This window comes from Melozone crissalis, unplaced genomic scaffold, assembly GCF_028551555.1.
Source record: "Melozone crissalis strain CALT ecotype California unplaced genomic scaffold, PUWL_Pcris_2 ptg000023l_1, whole genome shotgun sequence".
In the NCBI taxonomy this organism is placed as follows: domain Eukaryota; kingdom Metazoa; phylum Chordata; class Aves; order Passeriformes; family Passerellidae; genus Melozone; species Melozone crissalis.
This window is the reverse complement of record NW_026535801.1, coordinates 34,927,501-34,942,682: the sequence shown is the minus strand read 5'-3', so window position 1 is coordinate 34,942,682 and position 15,182 is coordinate 34,927,501. Positions and strand designations below refer to the sequence as shown.

At 39.7% G+C, this 15,182-nt stretch overlaps 2 protein-coding genes across 2 annotated transcripts in view; one reads left to right on the top strand and one right to left on the bottom strand.

Moving 5' to 3' along the window:
* Positions 1-245: 245 nt before the first annotated feature.
* Positions 246-12,103, top strand: MAP3K19 (mitogen-activated protein kinase kinase kinase 19). The gene is made up of 9 exons (XM_054278182.1): positions 246-332; positions 1,201-1,271; positions 1,782-1,866; positions 2,648-2,889; positions 3,458-3,501; positions 5,595-8,033; positions 9,182-9,331; positions 9,547-10,244; positions 11,596-12,103. Exons 2-9 carry the CDS (start codon positions 1,211-1,213, stop codon positions 11,660-11,662), a joined length of 3,786 nt encoding a protein of 1,261 aa, XP_054134157.1. The 5' UTR covers positions 246-332; positions 1,201-1,210; the 3' UTR covers positions 11,663-12,103.
* A 932-nt stretch (positions 12,104-13,035) lies between these two features.
* Positions 13,036-15,182, bottom strand: part of CCNT2 (cyclin T2) — a 25,735-nt gene continuing 23,588 nt past the window's right edge. Inside the window, exon 10 of the mRNA XM_054277588.1 lies at positions 13,036-13,348. Coding sequence (XP_054133563.1) covers positions 13,326-13,348 — 23 coding nt within the window. The 3' untranslated portion in view covers positions 13,036-13,325. The remainder of the gene's footprint in view (positions 13,349-15,182) is intronic.

The following is a 15,182-nucleotide window of genomic DNA, read 5'->3' as shown; positions in this document are numbered from 1 at the left end:
CTGGGAGCCTGAAGCGCTGCGGTTCAGCTGGGCTGTGTTTGTTTCCATAGGTCACGGCTGCTCTTTGAATTAAATCCTGCCGGCCGCGTTCCCTCGGGCTGAGGGGTTACCGGGGCGACACGGTGTAAACTCAGCAGCCGCAGTGCCAGCCCAGGGAATGGCTCCTGCCTGCTCCTCACTCAGGGAAACAGCCCAAAATAAAACCAAACTCTGTGCCATTGCTGAAGAATTCCTCGCTGGCCAGAGAAGGAAGGAAGCTGCGAGCTGAAAATGCCCTCGAATTTCCCTTTGAGTTGCTGTGCCTCTTTCACTTTTTGCTGCTGAAGAACCGGGTAAGATTTGTAAGATTCTGCCTTTTTACAGAACATTCTGTTACTATTTTGAAGGGGTTTTTTGTGTATCGAAAAAATATGGGAAGTTTTTAGGAAGTTCACTGTCTGACTCTTAACAGGCAAACATAATAGGATGAACATTGTCAGGGATTATCTGGCCTTCATCATGAGACATCAAGAGTGCTGGCTTCTTAGCTACCTCCATAGCGAATTTCACTGTCTTTGATTTCTATTCTTGCCACTTGAAAAACTGAAGTTCACTATGTTTTTCAGGAAGACTCCCAAATCCATCAAAACTATTAACGGGGATTAATTTTCTTTTAAGGATTAGCCTTCTAGAATTTCAAAACTCCAGATCTTTTTACTTAACCCTTTCATGTTTCTTCTTTACCAGTCTTCACTTTGGGCTTGTTCTGTGTTGTTTAGGCTACTGTCATCTTATGGTGTTGTTAGAGTTGGAATTTAATCTTGGAAAAGAGGGTTGGTGTTTTTAGAAACATGAAGCAGCTCCCAGCACACTCACCACAGGCAAGAAGAGTGGTGACTGTGGTCAGCTGTGCTGACCAGGAGGGTGACAGCCAGCTCTTTCCCCACAGTTACTGCTGATTAGTCATAGGAAATGTACATTACAATCTTCTAATTAAGAATAAAGCCTTTTCAAGTCAACATCAACATAGCATATGTTGTGGGTTTACCTCTAAAAACTTTCTGAGCTCTTTGGTTCTGTGCATTCACTGCTAGATTACAGTGCTTTGAATAATTTCAAGTACTTTTAAATGCTTTTGTCTTACTTTGGTCTCAAATAATGAAATATAATGTAACAGTTGGTATATATGAATTGGAAATCAATTAACAGTTTTCTTTTCAGGTTTCTGGGCATGGATACATTTAAGGATAGTATGTCTGACAACAAACAAAATAAGAGGAGAAGCAAAAAAGGTAGTCTAACCCAAAGTTTATGTGTTGAAAGTGTAAAATGTAGATCTGAAGCTGGAAAAGTACAGTAACAACTTGAAATTTGGCTATTTGTCAAAACCTAGCAACCATAAAAAATACAAAATCAAAGTCAGAGTACGTTTCTACCTTTGTAAAGGCCTAAGATTTAGTTTATTTTTCAAATTTTTAAATGCTCCTCTACTTCTGTAGAGTTTCTGTCAATATTTGTTTTCTGTTTCTATTCTCCTGATATAGGAGCTGTAACTGGCTTTTTAAAGATGTTCTTTGCTTTTGTAGCACATTGAATGAATAAACTTACCAAAGAAATAAAATGAATTCAAAGTTTTACATTAACATATCAATAAATTACAAGAATTAGTGAAATGTAACTTGCTCTTGTTTCTTTTCCTGATACCTCTTTATAATAATATTCTAATGCCCCAAAATAACTGCATTTGCCACGTGTTACTGGAATTAATCTGCTTTTATGCAAATATTGATGTATTACTGCAGGTTGTGGAAGTGTTGTTGCTTTTCAGAATGCAGACAATATAATGGAAGAAGTGCATCAGTCAGACAAAACTCTAGGAAAAACCAGGTAAGAAGCATCAGTATTTAATTTGCATTTGGGTGTGCACAAATAGGAGCAAAGAAGGTTCGTGGCCTGAAAAAGAAAAATATTTCCTGGACATTATTTACAGCTCTATATGTTGTGTAGTGTTTATCTCTTCCCTATATCAATTATTGGCCACTGGAGGCAGGATATTGCATTAGGTGAACAAATGATTTGGTACAATAAAGAAATATGGTATGTGATTATTTGACTTATTAAATCCAGACAACAATCTTGTACACAGCTTTAAGAATAACTTAGACTGCACTTTTGTACCTTTTTTCAGTCACAGTATTTATCTTTTTCCACACTTTTCATTCTTCAGAAAACAGGTGGCACAAAACTGAGGCTTGTCCGCACAGCCTCTGTTTTTTCAGGCAGGCCATGGCATATTTTGTTATTAACAAAGGCACATCTGGTCTTCAGAATTCTCTGACACACTCTCCTGATGATTCATAAAAACTCCACACTGGAAGCAATCAATTCTTGTCTAGAAGGGGAAGGTGAACTGAATGCTTTTAGGTTTCTCTTGTTGCTTGGTTAACATTGTTTGTCATTCAATCTCTCTTGTAGCCAGCCTCTGCATTGCAGTCTGCTATTTCCAGGGAGAGGCACAACCCTAGAGATAAATAAAGACAAGGCACTTTGGCATTCTGGGATCTTACAAACCTCTTGGTCACATTATTCACCAGCCACATGATTGTTTGAACTGGCTCCTTCCATTAATTTTGCTCTATATTTTGGTTATTTTTGTTTTGCCTTTTAGCCAAACTGCACCAACTTCCAGAGCATGGCCACACCAACAAGTGGAATGTTTTCATAGTAAAAATCAGACAGCATTACCCAGGAGACAACACACTTCTTTATCTTTCTTCTCAAAGAAAGAGGACAGGGGATGTGGCTTTGACTTCAGCTTTCTGCTACAGACCTCATGCCCAGAATCTAACATTTCAACAGCATTTATGGATTTAGATACTTTCCAGATAACAAAAGCACAAATGCAACAAAGTAAGTTCAATTTTACAAGTCACAAATTTTATATATAGTTGTATATTGGTTATCATATTGCCTTTATGTCTTTTGCTGTCTTCAGGGAGACTTCAGCCATGTCAACCCTCTTCTTTAATTATAAGTTTGTGTGTGTTTGCAGAATGAAGGAGATAAAGAGAAGCAATGACAACTTCACCATTCCTGCTACTCTGTTGTGAAACTGAGCCACAAATGTGGAGTGTAATTCTCTGTGCCTGGAGTGATGACATCTTTCTCCCTCATACTGGCAATATTAATTAGCTGCATACTGTGGGTAGCAAACATCTGCAATTGAGAAGCATTTCTTTAAATTATTAGTGTCAAAATATTTTAAAATTATCTATGGCAAATGGAATTGTGAAGTTCAGTATCACAATTAAGTTTCAACCTACAACTTTTTTCTGCACTGCAGATTTATAGCACAGTCCTGCAACCAGAGACAGATCCTTGATCCCCTGAACACTACAATTTGGAATTAATTTATAAATGTGAATTGTAGTCTGTTTAAGAACATCAAATTAATATTTCATTTGTTCTGATTTTTAAGGGTTAACTGTAGTGATGCTAAAAACCAGGAACAAGAAATCTGAGGTAAGAGAATGTTATGTATAAAATGATCACTGGCAAAAATATTATATCCTTTCAACATCTTAAAAATACAAATACTGATGTAGTGTAGGTAGTTTGCTTAGTCTCAGGTGTTGTGGTTTTTTTAAGAATGCAAAATATTTTAAAATTTATTTTATACATGTGTGTCAGCAAATCTTGAGGTGTATATCAACAAATTAGCAGTAAGATGTTACATCAGGGACTTCTGCAGATAAAAGGTTGAAAGTTCAAAAATATACAAAACCTTTAGAAATATGTAAATTAATTAAAATGTGCATCTTAATTGTTAAATTAGATGTCTAGTTTTGCCAAAACCCCCAACACTTCTTTGAAATGGTAATTTAAAATTGAAGTTGAATTCTAAAATAGTCTTGATATTAGATGATTGATGAAATTTACTGTGTTAGCAAATAAAAAATAGTCTTTTAGAATTAAACATACTTTACATGAGATTTTGTGAAAAATGTAAATAGGATTACACAATTTTTTTTTACCTAGAAACAGGCTCATAATTTTACATATCAATACTCCACACCATTTTAAATATACTGTATTTAGAAAAAAAAAAAATTTGATCTTCATGTATATCAATTAATAGCCTTTTGTAGAAAAGACTCAACTCATTGAATCAGATGTAAACTTCAGTGAAACCATCACAGAATACAACTGATCACAGGAAAAAAGTGAAGAGAATATAGAAGTTGGACCAAGAGTTCTGTCACAGGATTATAAAAATGGTTATGGAGGAAACAAAAGAAAACATTTCAAGTGGAGAGAAATATTTAAGAAAAATAATTTAGCTGTCCTTGGTGTGATTTAATGCAGTTTTATTTCATGTATTGGGCTTTCTAGAGGTGTATCCTTTGGGATAAACTGAGCATTCATATTTCTGCCATGCAGGCTGGACAAAGCCTTCAGAACTGTCCATTTCAAACCAACACATTGCTTTTCCTGGCATGTTCAAACCTCAGTTTGCCCTTGGAATGCAAAACAAAAATTCCTGCAGATTGCAAACTGATGTTGAATATAGACATGCAAATGAGCACTCAGAGCAGATGACTGGGTGATTATTTCTATTGCATTCATTTGCATAAAAATATTCATTTCCTCTAAAGTAAAGAACAGAAATGCTATTTTCAGAAAATCATTCTCACTGTTCATCTGAATAGTCCAAACAAAAAATAGTCCAAACAAAGTTCCTCTGGTCTGTACTCCTTCAAATGTACCTGGTACCTTTCAACAAATGTGATGGGGAGCAGGGAGGAATAGTAAAACACATCCCTGACCCAACAGACTTCTGTGTCAGCTGCCCTTGGTTTTATCCATTTCACTTCACTGCAGACTGAGTGCAGACTGTGCTGTCTTCCAGTGTACCTAAAACTGTGAGCTAAATCTGTGGCCATTTAACATGGATCTATATGTTTAGATTTAATATAATGTACCTTAAAGTCTATAAATAATTTGTTAGAATTGTTTTCTCCAGGGATGCAATAGCATTCTGTTATAATGGGCTAGCTTTCCTTTTGAGAAATTGCTTACATGAGCTCTGGTTCCATTGAGATTATAATTAATGGTGTCAGCACATGTTGGAGGGTTACATAAAAAGATTTTAAATCTCAGCATTAGAGTGGTGCTCTCATTCAGGGGGAGTGCTCAGTGAGAGAGGAGCTCTGGCACATGAAGCCACTGCCCAGCCCTTGAATTCCTGTAGCAAACATGAAGTGCCACAAGACAGAGTTAATGACTGACAAGAGGATTGGTAAATGTGGACAAAACACTGGTTCTAAATCATGGAGAATGACTTGTGCCTTAAAGCAAAAGATCCCACTTTCTGAGCTAAGAAATACTTAGAAATAGTTCTGGATATGAGAAAATTAATGCAAGTAATGTGTGAAAAATTATGTATTTTCTCAGGAGTCTGATATTATACTTCATAATAGGTTTAAGATAGGAATATATAAAATAATTTAAAATTTCTAATTTTTTTCTGAATTCTACTTGTCTCTTAGAGATTAATTTTTACATGTATGTGTGGTGTAGCACACTATTAATGTTTTTTTTTATGGAAATTACAGTTTCATTTGCCACCAGTGACATGTCAGTCTGTAAGAACAATTCATCTTGCTCCTCTAAAGGATGATATTGTCAATGAAAGCAGGAACATCAAAAATATTTTAACTATTATGAACTCTATTCCTCAGCCTGTAAAACCAGTTACTAAATTTTATCAGTATCAGTTAGACAACTTATTAAACAGGCACAGTGAAAAGTCATCAGAATTGATCTTGGCCACAATTTCTGATAAGTTCACTCCAGTGAAGGACCTGTACTACTTCAGCATTAATAACTGTGACAAGTACCTCAACAACAAGAAGGAAGAAATCCAAAGCCATTTAAAGTGGAGGGAAGCTGATGTAGGAATCCACACTGGGAAGAAGAACCAGGTGAGATTCCAGTGTTCACTGGTTTGTGAGAACATCAATCTTGTGAGCCAAGCCAGGTTCTGGGGTCAGAGTCATCCCCACTTGAGCTCAGGCTGTGCTCTGGTGAGCTGTGGCATGTTTACAGCCCAGGCAGCATTTGCAGTGTCCAGCAACAGCAATGCCTCCAGAGCTGGCAAGAAGCAAAACAGAGCAGAGAATTGCTGTAGCACTGGACTGGAAGAAGAAAATGCTACAGAGATGATGCTGGATTATAAACCACAGGAAGATGCTGAGAGTGCCAACCTTGTGCTTTACAATCAGGATTCTTCCTGTAAAAATGAAGTGATAGAGGCCTACCAAGCTTTGGAAGATAATTCTGTAATTGCAGTAATTCCCTTGAGAGTAGAAGCTCAAGATCCCTCTGCAAAACAGTCAGAAAATCAAGTCTGTCTCTCTGAATCTGAAATAGAAAAGGAAGCCATGTCAGCAGCAACTTCAGAGGACCAAAGTGAGCTTGTAGCTGTTGCTCATGTTATGCTCTCTGAGCAAGAGCCAGCCAGGGAGCCACACATTGCTGAAACACCTGCCACAAAAAAGGCTGGTGTCTGTACCCTGCCTCCTCATGTTCCTCAGAGCCTCAATGTTCTTGCTCACAAAGAAAAGGACAAAAATAAACTAAAGATGAATAGAAATAAATATTCATCAAAATCTAAAATTAATAATAAGATAAAAATATCTGAAGACTTAATTGCTTCTGAAGAGGTTACCACAAAATCAAATGCCAAGAGTCAGATTTTCCCATCTCTGGAACTGACAAAAGTGAAATCTGAGGCCTCCATGAAGTGTCAGAAAAAAACCACTCAAGGACACAAAGGCCACGTTGCTCAGAGTGCCCAGAAAATTAAAAAGCAGAGTTGCTCCTGCAGTTGCAAAAATCCATCTGTCTGTAAGAAACATGTTACTCCACTTTGTCTGCCACGTGCACCCTCTGCTTCAGATTTTGTAGATCTGAAATACACTGACATGTTCAAGATAATAAATTCAGAGGACCAAGGGCCAGGTATTTATGAAATGTTTGGAACTCCTGTGTATTCCCGCGTGAGAGACCTCGATCAGCACGAGGGCAGGTGTTATAGAGGTGGTTATTCTGTTCCACCAGCAAGATGTACCTGCAGATCTACCTGCAGTAAAGGGGGAGAAAGCAGCAGAAACACTCAAAAGAAAACACATTCCAAGCCAAAGAAGATGACACCTGGTGCTAAACAAAAGCAGAAAGGTTTGGTCACAAAGGACAGAAGGACCAAGCTGAGTGACAGCAACACAGAGCAAGATAATGCAACAGCTTCTGACTTGGATTTTCAGACACACACCTTGAGTAGCCCAACATTGTTCTATGGAGACATGGATCATCAGCTCACATTTTTAGAAGAGCTTTCACAGTCAACTAAGCAAAATGAAATGTTTACAAATTCAAACCTCTCAACTATTAAAGAAGTTTCTTTGGAGCAGTTGTTAGACAGCCAGGATGAATCCAGCCATCAGAGAGCTGCTGCCTGCAGCCAGGATCTCCTTCAGCTCAGTGATCAAGGCTGCAGAGAATGTGCTGCTCCAAGTGACAGTCTGGTGACAGCAGAGCAGGACATCTGTGTGCCCCAGGGCAGGGGGGACAGGGATGGTGACAAAGGCTGGGAATCACACCAGGACTCCAAGTCTGTCAATAAATGTGAGTTGTCCTTTTCAGATAGACTGGAATGTCAGTCCCCTACAAAAATATTAGATCACAGTTGTGCAAACACACCTCAAAACAGTGGTTTGGCAAATGAATTGACTCAGGCTTCAGTGATTTGGACAAAAAATGCCAAAAGCCCCAGTTCCCAGACAAGTCAAAACATTTCTTCCTGGTCAGATGCTGAGGACGTGACTGATGAGTTGCTTTGTTGTCTGGCCAAAGAGTTGCTAATGCTTGAAGAAAAAGACACCAACTCTTCAAGAACAAAAAATACACGTTCTAAAATACAAAACACACAGGGTGAAGAAGAGGAGAATATGATGAATGGAGCTGGAGCAATAATAAATAGTGCTCTAGAGAAGGTAAAAGTAATTTCTTCTTGTAACTTGCTAAATAATTAGAGTGATGCTTCACACAAGTTTGGATGAAAAATGGGAAATGTGTGCTTATCAAAGAGATTTATCAAGTCTTTTTTCCTTGGGCCAGCTGCCCACTGATTGTTCCAGTGCTCTGTTGAATATATCTGTGTTAGAGGCTGCATGTCAGGACACAAGCCAGAAGGTACTAGGGCATGACAGGAATAGCTGCCAAAGCTTATATAAATTGACAAATTGCAGTGAATAAAGAGAATAGGCTGTTTGAAGAGCTTGTATAAAAAGGTTTTGGGCAAGGCAAGAGCTGGAGATCTGGACAGGAATATGAAAAGGCACTACAAATAGTCTTGCATATCCAGAAGGGCAATTACCTTGGGTCTCTCAGTGCAACCAGATACTTTTGTAGATATGAGCCATAAGTATTGGTTTATCAGACAGGCTTATCGAGTTTAATTAATGCTTAATCAAAACTTTGAGCTCAGAAAGCTCAGATTTTGGCCCCCAAGTCAGCTGCATGCCTTCACCTACTAAGGTGTTTCTCTACCAGTACTGCTTCTCCTTGGTCCTGTTAGCTCTTTGTCCATATAAATTACAAATTTATAAGGAAATGTCTTTCACTACACATTGATACACTCCCCTGTGCTTCTGCAGCCACAGGTGCCAATTATAGCTCTGTTCTCACTTCCCCCAGGGAGAACCATGGCTAGATGGGATAATTATTGCCATCTTTCTGATGCAGTCTCTTCTTCCTGGGAAGTCATGGCCTGTTATTTTCACCAGACTTGTGTTGCATGTGTTACTTAGAGCATGATGATAGCCATATTCAGCTTAGCAATCTGTGAAACCAAAAAAGAGAGTGTATCCTGCTCTTTTAAGTGCTCTTCTGTCTTGGTGGCAATAGAAGGTGTAATGCTGAAACCTTCTGGTTATACACTGTTGTGATTTATACTTGAAAATATTTATACAGTTTTACCTATATAGCAATTCTATCAATGAGCTGAGCAGTGTATATGCATAAAAATCTATAAATAAAGTCATGCCAGGCAAAATTATTCCTTATGAAAAAGGGGGGACCAAATGAAGCCTGTCTTTTCCTCTCTGCTTTCTCCCCACACTGACCATCATCTTTCAAGCAGAGTTACAGTAAAGTCTTTTTGGCTTCAAATGAAGAAAAGGGCCTTCTAAACTATGATGAATCTACTAAATTACCAAGAAGCAGTTTAGCTGCCAAAGATCCTATCATGTGGACAAGAGGAGAAGTCCTTGGAAAGGGAGCCTATGGCACGGTAAGTTAATGTCTGAATATGCTGAGATGTGTTGGTCATCGTTGAGCTACACCTTGTCTTAAAAATAGCTGTTGTCCTATTCAACAACTGGGTTAAATATTTTGGATTACACAGTGAGATATGAAACATGGAAAGCACAAAGCTTTTATGTAAAATAAGTAAATACACAAGTTTTGTCTCGTGTCCTGTTTTGATAAGTGCTGGTTTCACTGCAGGTGTACTGTGGTCTGACAAGCCAGGGACAGTTAATAGCTGTAAAACAGGTGGCTTTGGACACATCAGATCAACTCACTACAGAAAAGGAGTATCAGAAGTTCCATGAGGAAGTTGATCTTTTGAAGACATTGAAACATGTAAATATTGTAACTTATTTAGGAACTTGCCTGGAAGACAACATTTTAAGCATATTCATGGAGTTTGTTCCCGGCGGCTCCATCTCCAGTATTCTGAATCGCTTCGGGCCCTTGCCAGAAGTTGTCCTGCGTAAATACACCAAGCAAATTCTACAAGGGGTCGCATATTTACACGACAACCGCGTGGTGCACAGAGACATCAAAGGCAACAACGTGATGCTCGTGCCCACGGGGGTGATCAAGCTGATTGACTTTGGCTGTGCCAGGCGCCTGGCCCGGGCCAGCCTGGGCGGCACGCGTGGCGAGCCGCTGCGCTCCGTGCACGGCACTCCCTACTGGATGGCTCCAGAGGTCATCAGTGACTCTGGCTACGGCAGGAAATCTGACATCTGGAGCGTGGGCTGCACCGTGTTCGAGATGGCCACAGGCAAACCCCCTCTGGCTTCCATGGACAGGGTGGCGGCCATGTTCTACATCGGGGCCTGCCGCGGGCTGATGCCGGCCCTGCCCGATCGCTTCTCCAGCGCGGCCGTGGAGTTTGTGCACGCCTGCCTGACCAGGTAGGGAGAACTGGAGAATGGAAGGGAAAACGCAGGGGGTTTGTGTTCTGGAGATGGCTCACGGGAGCTTAGGTTGTGGTACATATGGTTTTATTGTAAATGCATAGGCTGTTCAGCTTTTCCAGAAAGCCTTTTATCTATATCTATATCTATATCTATATCTATATCTATATCTATATCATCTATATATCTATATCATCTATATCTATCTATATCATCTATATCTATATCTATATCATCTATATCTATAGTTTAGTATATATAAAAGAGTTTAGTATATATATCTATAGATATCTATATCTATATCTATAGTTTAGTATATATAAAAGAGCTTTACTCTTTATAATGATACAAAAAAGCCCTCACAGATTCTCTTTTTGCAGGCCTTATACTCATCATTTACTTTCCCTGTAATTTTCATGCATAAACATGGCACCGTTAAATTTTGGACAGAACCTTTGATAAATTTCTTTGCTGTTTTTTGCTGTTCCAGTGTTGCTTGAGTTTGGTCTATGTCAGACAAGTTGTTTTAAGGACAGCATTCTAAATGGAAGTGGAATGGAATTAAGAGAGAATTTTTAAGAGTCTTGTTTTAAAATGTATTAAGTGATACCCACCAATTAGAGTTCGGGTTCTGGCCAAGCTCTAGCTCTACTTGGATGGAGTGATTGACAATCAACCCAGATGTTTTCTGCATCAAAAAGTATTCAAGCCCTTTTGGCTTGAAGTCTAAGTCTAAATTAAGTCTCAATGGACTTAATTCTTGTCTTCTGCAGTGGAAAAATCTATTAGCACTGCCAGTCCAGGAAACACCTACTTATTTGAAATGTAATACTTATTAAAACAAAAAGTTCTCTCTGTAAAACCCCAAACCACTAGCATTCACACATTATGAGAATTATTTTTGTGATGTTTGTTTTGTTTTTAACAATGCCATGGGCTTCTTAAAATGCATAACATTGATTGGAGATGACAGAAGAACCTGATTGACAGAGGCTCAAACAGATAATTATCACCTTTCTCAGATACATTGTTCATGCACCTGAAATAGCCAAATCAGAATTATTCAAAGATTTGAAAGGAATTTAGGGGAATAAGTAATGATTTCATTAATAATAAAATACTTTAGTTTTTTAATTAATGAATTACAACAGTCTTTTCCCTTCAACTTTCTATCAACTTTCCCCCAAAACCCCTAAAAATGAGTCATGAATGGATTAATATTAATATTAATATTAATAATAATAATGGCTAATTTTGCAATTAGGTTTTTACAGGTTTTTGAATTAGGTTTTACATCACAGGCATAGATATTAATTTTATATACTGATTTGTGGAACCTTCAATGCAGAGATCAACACGAACGGCCTTCTGCTCTGCAGTTGCTGGACCATCCCTTTGTGAAAGGAGGACAGTGAATTTTTCCAAACTCTTGCCAAATGAGCATGTATTTTCCATGGAAAAGATTTTCACTTGTGGAAAAAAGACCAGAAGAAACTGGATTTTAACATGACAGCAGAAATACTGGAGAGCAGTCATGTTCAAGGAGCCTGCTATTAGGCAGCAGTGATTAAAGAGCACCTGTTCTGCAGTGCCTTCCTTCACTGTGAACACAAGGCCACCTTGTGTTGTGTTTGGAGAGACTTAAAAGGAAAATAAAGTCACCATCACTGGCATGCAACAGGCCAGGTAAGCTGGAATGTCTGTAAAATCCTATGGAACAAGCTATGGGCAGAGAGCTCTGCAACTTGGAGATGAGTAGTGAGTGCGAGGATCCCCCAGGAACCTCAGACCATCTACTGGCATAAAATGTACTGAGGCTTTTATTTAGTCAGGTCACCCTTTTGTTTTACTGGATGGGCACTACAATTTTTAGCTGGTGAATGAGTTTTTTAGGTACATAGATCAGCCCTGTGCTCCTAAGGCCCTGAAACTCCACAGGATACTTTGTAAGAAATAATGATGTAAGCCATGGGACTGCCTGTTTTAAAGTGCATTTTATGGCACTGTGAGGTCCCAGAAGGCTGAGGTTGGAAGGGGCTCTGGAGATGTTCTGGTCCAGCCCCTGTGCTGAGCAGGGCTGGCTGCAGCAGGGTGCTCAGCCCTTGTCCCATTGGCTTTGAGTGTGCTGTGGATGGAGACTCCACAGCCACCCCAGGCAACGTGCTCCAGGCTTTAACCTCCTCATGGTAAAAGTGATTCTGTGTTTGAAGACTGTCTTATAGGTCAAGTTGTTCCTTGTTCTGTCACTGCTAGAGTCTGGCTGTGTCTTCCTTTACTCTCTGAAAACCTGAAGTGTTTCTCTGACCACTGCAGTGGGCACTGTCTGTGGCTGGGTGACAGAACAGAGCCCCTCTGCACTCCAGTGGTCTGTACACTTAGTAGAACTAGCTACTACTAACTGCACAAAATTAAATACAATCTAAAAAGCATTGTTAAGTGTTAATAAAGCAAAAAAAGCAGGTGTTAGTATTGAGAATGTCCTTTTGTTGATAAGGCTTCTTCCTATCAAGTGGGGTAAATCTTTAGCCTTTGTGAGCAGCCATGCTCCAGGAAGAGAGGCAGTAAAACTCAGCCCTACAACTGTTCATTGCTGAGCTCTCAAGAATCCAGGACACTGACCTCAGTGTCAGCTCTGATGTAATGTGAACATTATAAAAGCAACTTTCCTCAGAGTGCTAAACATCTAAGTTACTTAAATAGCTTTCAAACTTTATTTTATCCCAGTGGTCAGTCTCCTGACTTCAGAAAGTTAAGTCTAAACTTCATAAAAGCAAAAAGAAATCAGTACTTCTAGCAAAATTCTTTATTAATAGTTCTGTAGGTATAATGTCACATAACAATGACAGAACATTATGCCAGTATAAGAGAAATCCTAACATCACAGTAATCTTCAAAGTTCAAGCAGTTAACAGTCCTTTTTTGAGGAATATTGATTGGTGCTCATGCCAGACATCCATGGCAACATCATGTTAAAGTATCTTCATGTTAAAGTACCTTGCAGAATAAAGGCAGGAGCCTGGGCATGTGAGCTCTAGTGGGATGTACATAATTCCATCATGTCTACTAATTCTTCTCAGATTAAGGTAGAGTCTTCAACAAAGCTGCAAAGTAAATATGAGGGTTTATTTAGCATGAAATGAAACTGAGATGAGAGTCATAAGCAAGGAAAGAATGGGAATGCTCTAGAATATATAATTAATTAAAAAAAGGTCAGCATTACAAACCCCCCTTCTTATGCACAGCTTACAAGCAAAACTAACATCTCTTGTTGGAGTTCTCCAATATTAAGGTTACCAGTTATTTGCAATCTGTCATGTTTAATCCAGTTAATTACACTGAAAATAATCATTAGAGGTTTGTAAAACTTGAACCTGAGGTTTTAATCAAAAAGTGAAAGCACATTTTTGCTTAACCAGACTTCAAGAATGAGGTGTCAGTTTAAGGCCAGCACTTGCAACAAAGGTATTTCAGTTTAATCAGAGCTGTGCTTGCAGCAGAGCTCAGGGCCCAGCACAGCCAAACCAAGCCCTGTGTTAATCTGGGGAGCCTTGGCTCGCTTGGCTGAGCCGGTCTGGGGGAGCAGCCTACAAACAAGTCTAATTTTGATATTTCCTACTTGAGGAGATCAGAGATTTCCACACCAAAATCCAGGTGCCTAATTCCAGGTATCCAGTGTAACAAGGGGAAAGGGTGTGAAATCCTGAAAACTGTTTTTTTTTTTTTTTTTTATGAGACTGAGCTTCTCAGTGAGCAGGGTCACACTTTGCTTCATTATTTTCATTATTTATAGTGTTGGAGCAGGGTTTAAAGGCTGGTTTAAAGACTGCACCTTCCTTTCTGAAAGCAGTAAGGAGCCATTGCAGTGCCTGCAGCCTGCCAGGCTGTGACTGCGGGTTTCCCCAGGGTTTGGAGCCTAGCTCCCAGCAGCTGAAGGCACAGCCCTGTCCCGTGTGAGTGCAGGGGCAGCCGGGGTTTCTCTCCCCGGAACGGGAGCCGGGGCTCTCGCCTCAGAAGGGCGGGGCCACGGGCAGGCCGGCCCAGCTGTGTTACCCTGCTCTGGAACCACCACCAGCAGTGGGAGGTAAGGATTTGCATCTAAAAATGCACACATGCGCCTCTCTTTCCAAGGAAGCAGAGCCTGGTCCCCGAAAACACAAGAGTCTCTTGAGATTATCTGGGTTCAAATTTAGTGCTGTTCCACAAAGCTCGGTGGGAATCAATGCAATTTCTACAGCACCCCTATCAAAGCTCTGGTTCTTGCCCGCAGCAAAGAACCAGAGTTCTCCCAAGGAAGGGCCCCAGACACACTCCAGTGCCTTCCCCCTCCTATTGCTCCCTTCCCACAGGGACTGCACCACGGGACAGCTAAGGAATTTCAGAGGTTTCTCAAAAAGCACAATGTCTGAACTATGGCAACATCAGTGTTGCTGTTACAAGTGCAGGAGTATGGGGGAGTCAAACCCACGCTCTGAGTTTCAAGGTTATCGATTTAGTTTGGATTTAGATTGGATTTAGATTGGATATCCACTTCAGAAGCCAGAGAAAGTCACTCCCAGTAGCAATGGGAGAGAAGACTCCTGGCACAATTATCTCTTTAAGGTGTAAGGAGTCAAGCCTTTCAGAGAAAGGAGGAATTAACTAGCTACTTCAGTCTGACATAACTTCCAAGGCTCAAGACAAAAATTTTTAGAACTGATTATGTGCATTTACATCAAATTAAAGAAAGCAAACAAAGCCCACTTTCCCTGCAAAACAAGGATTGGGAACCCTTCCCCATAAGGTTTAAGAAAGAATGCATGGTGTAGCACCCCCTCACTGCTAAAAAGAGAAATAAGACTGAAAACCCCTCCACTGTTACTACCATGCACAGGCTCTGGCCCCAGGGTACAGAGAAGGAGCAGTTTAAGCTGGTACAAAATGTCTAGAATTTGATTT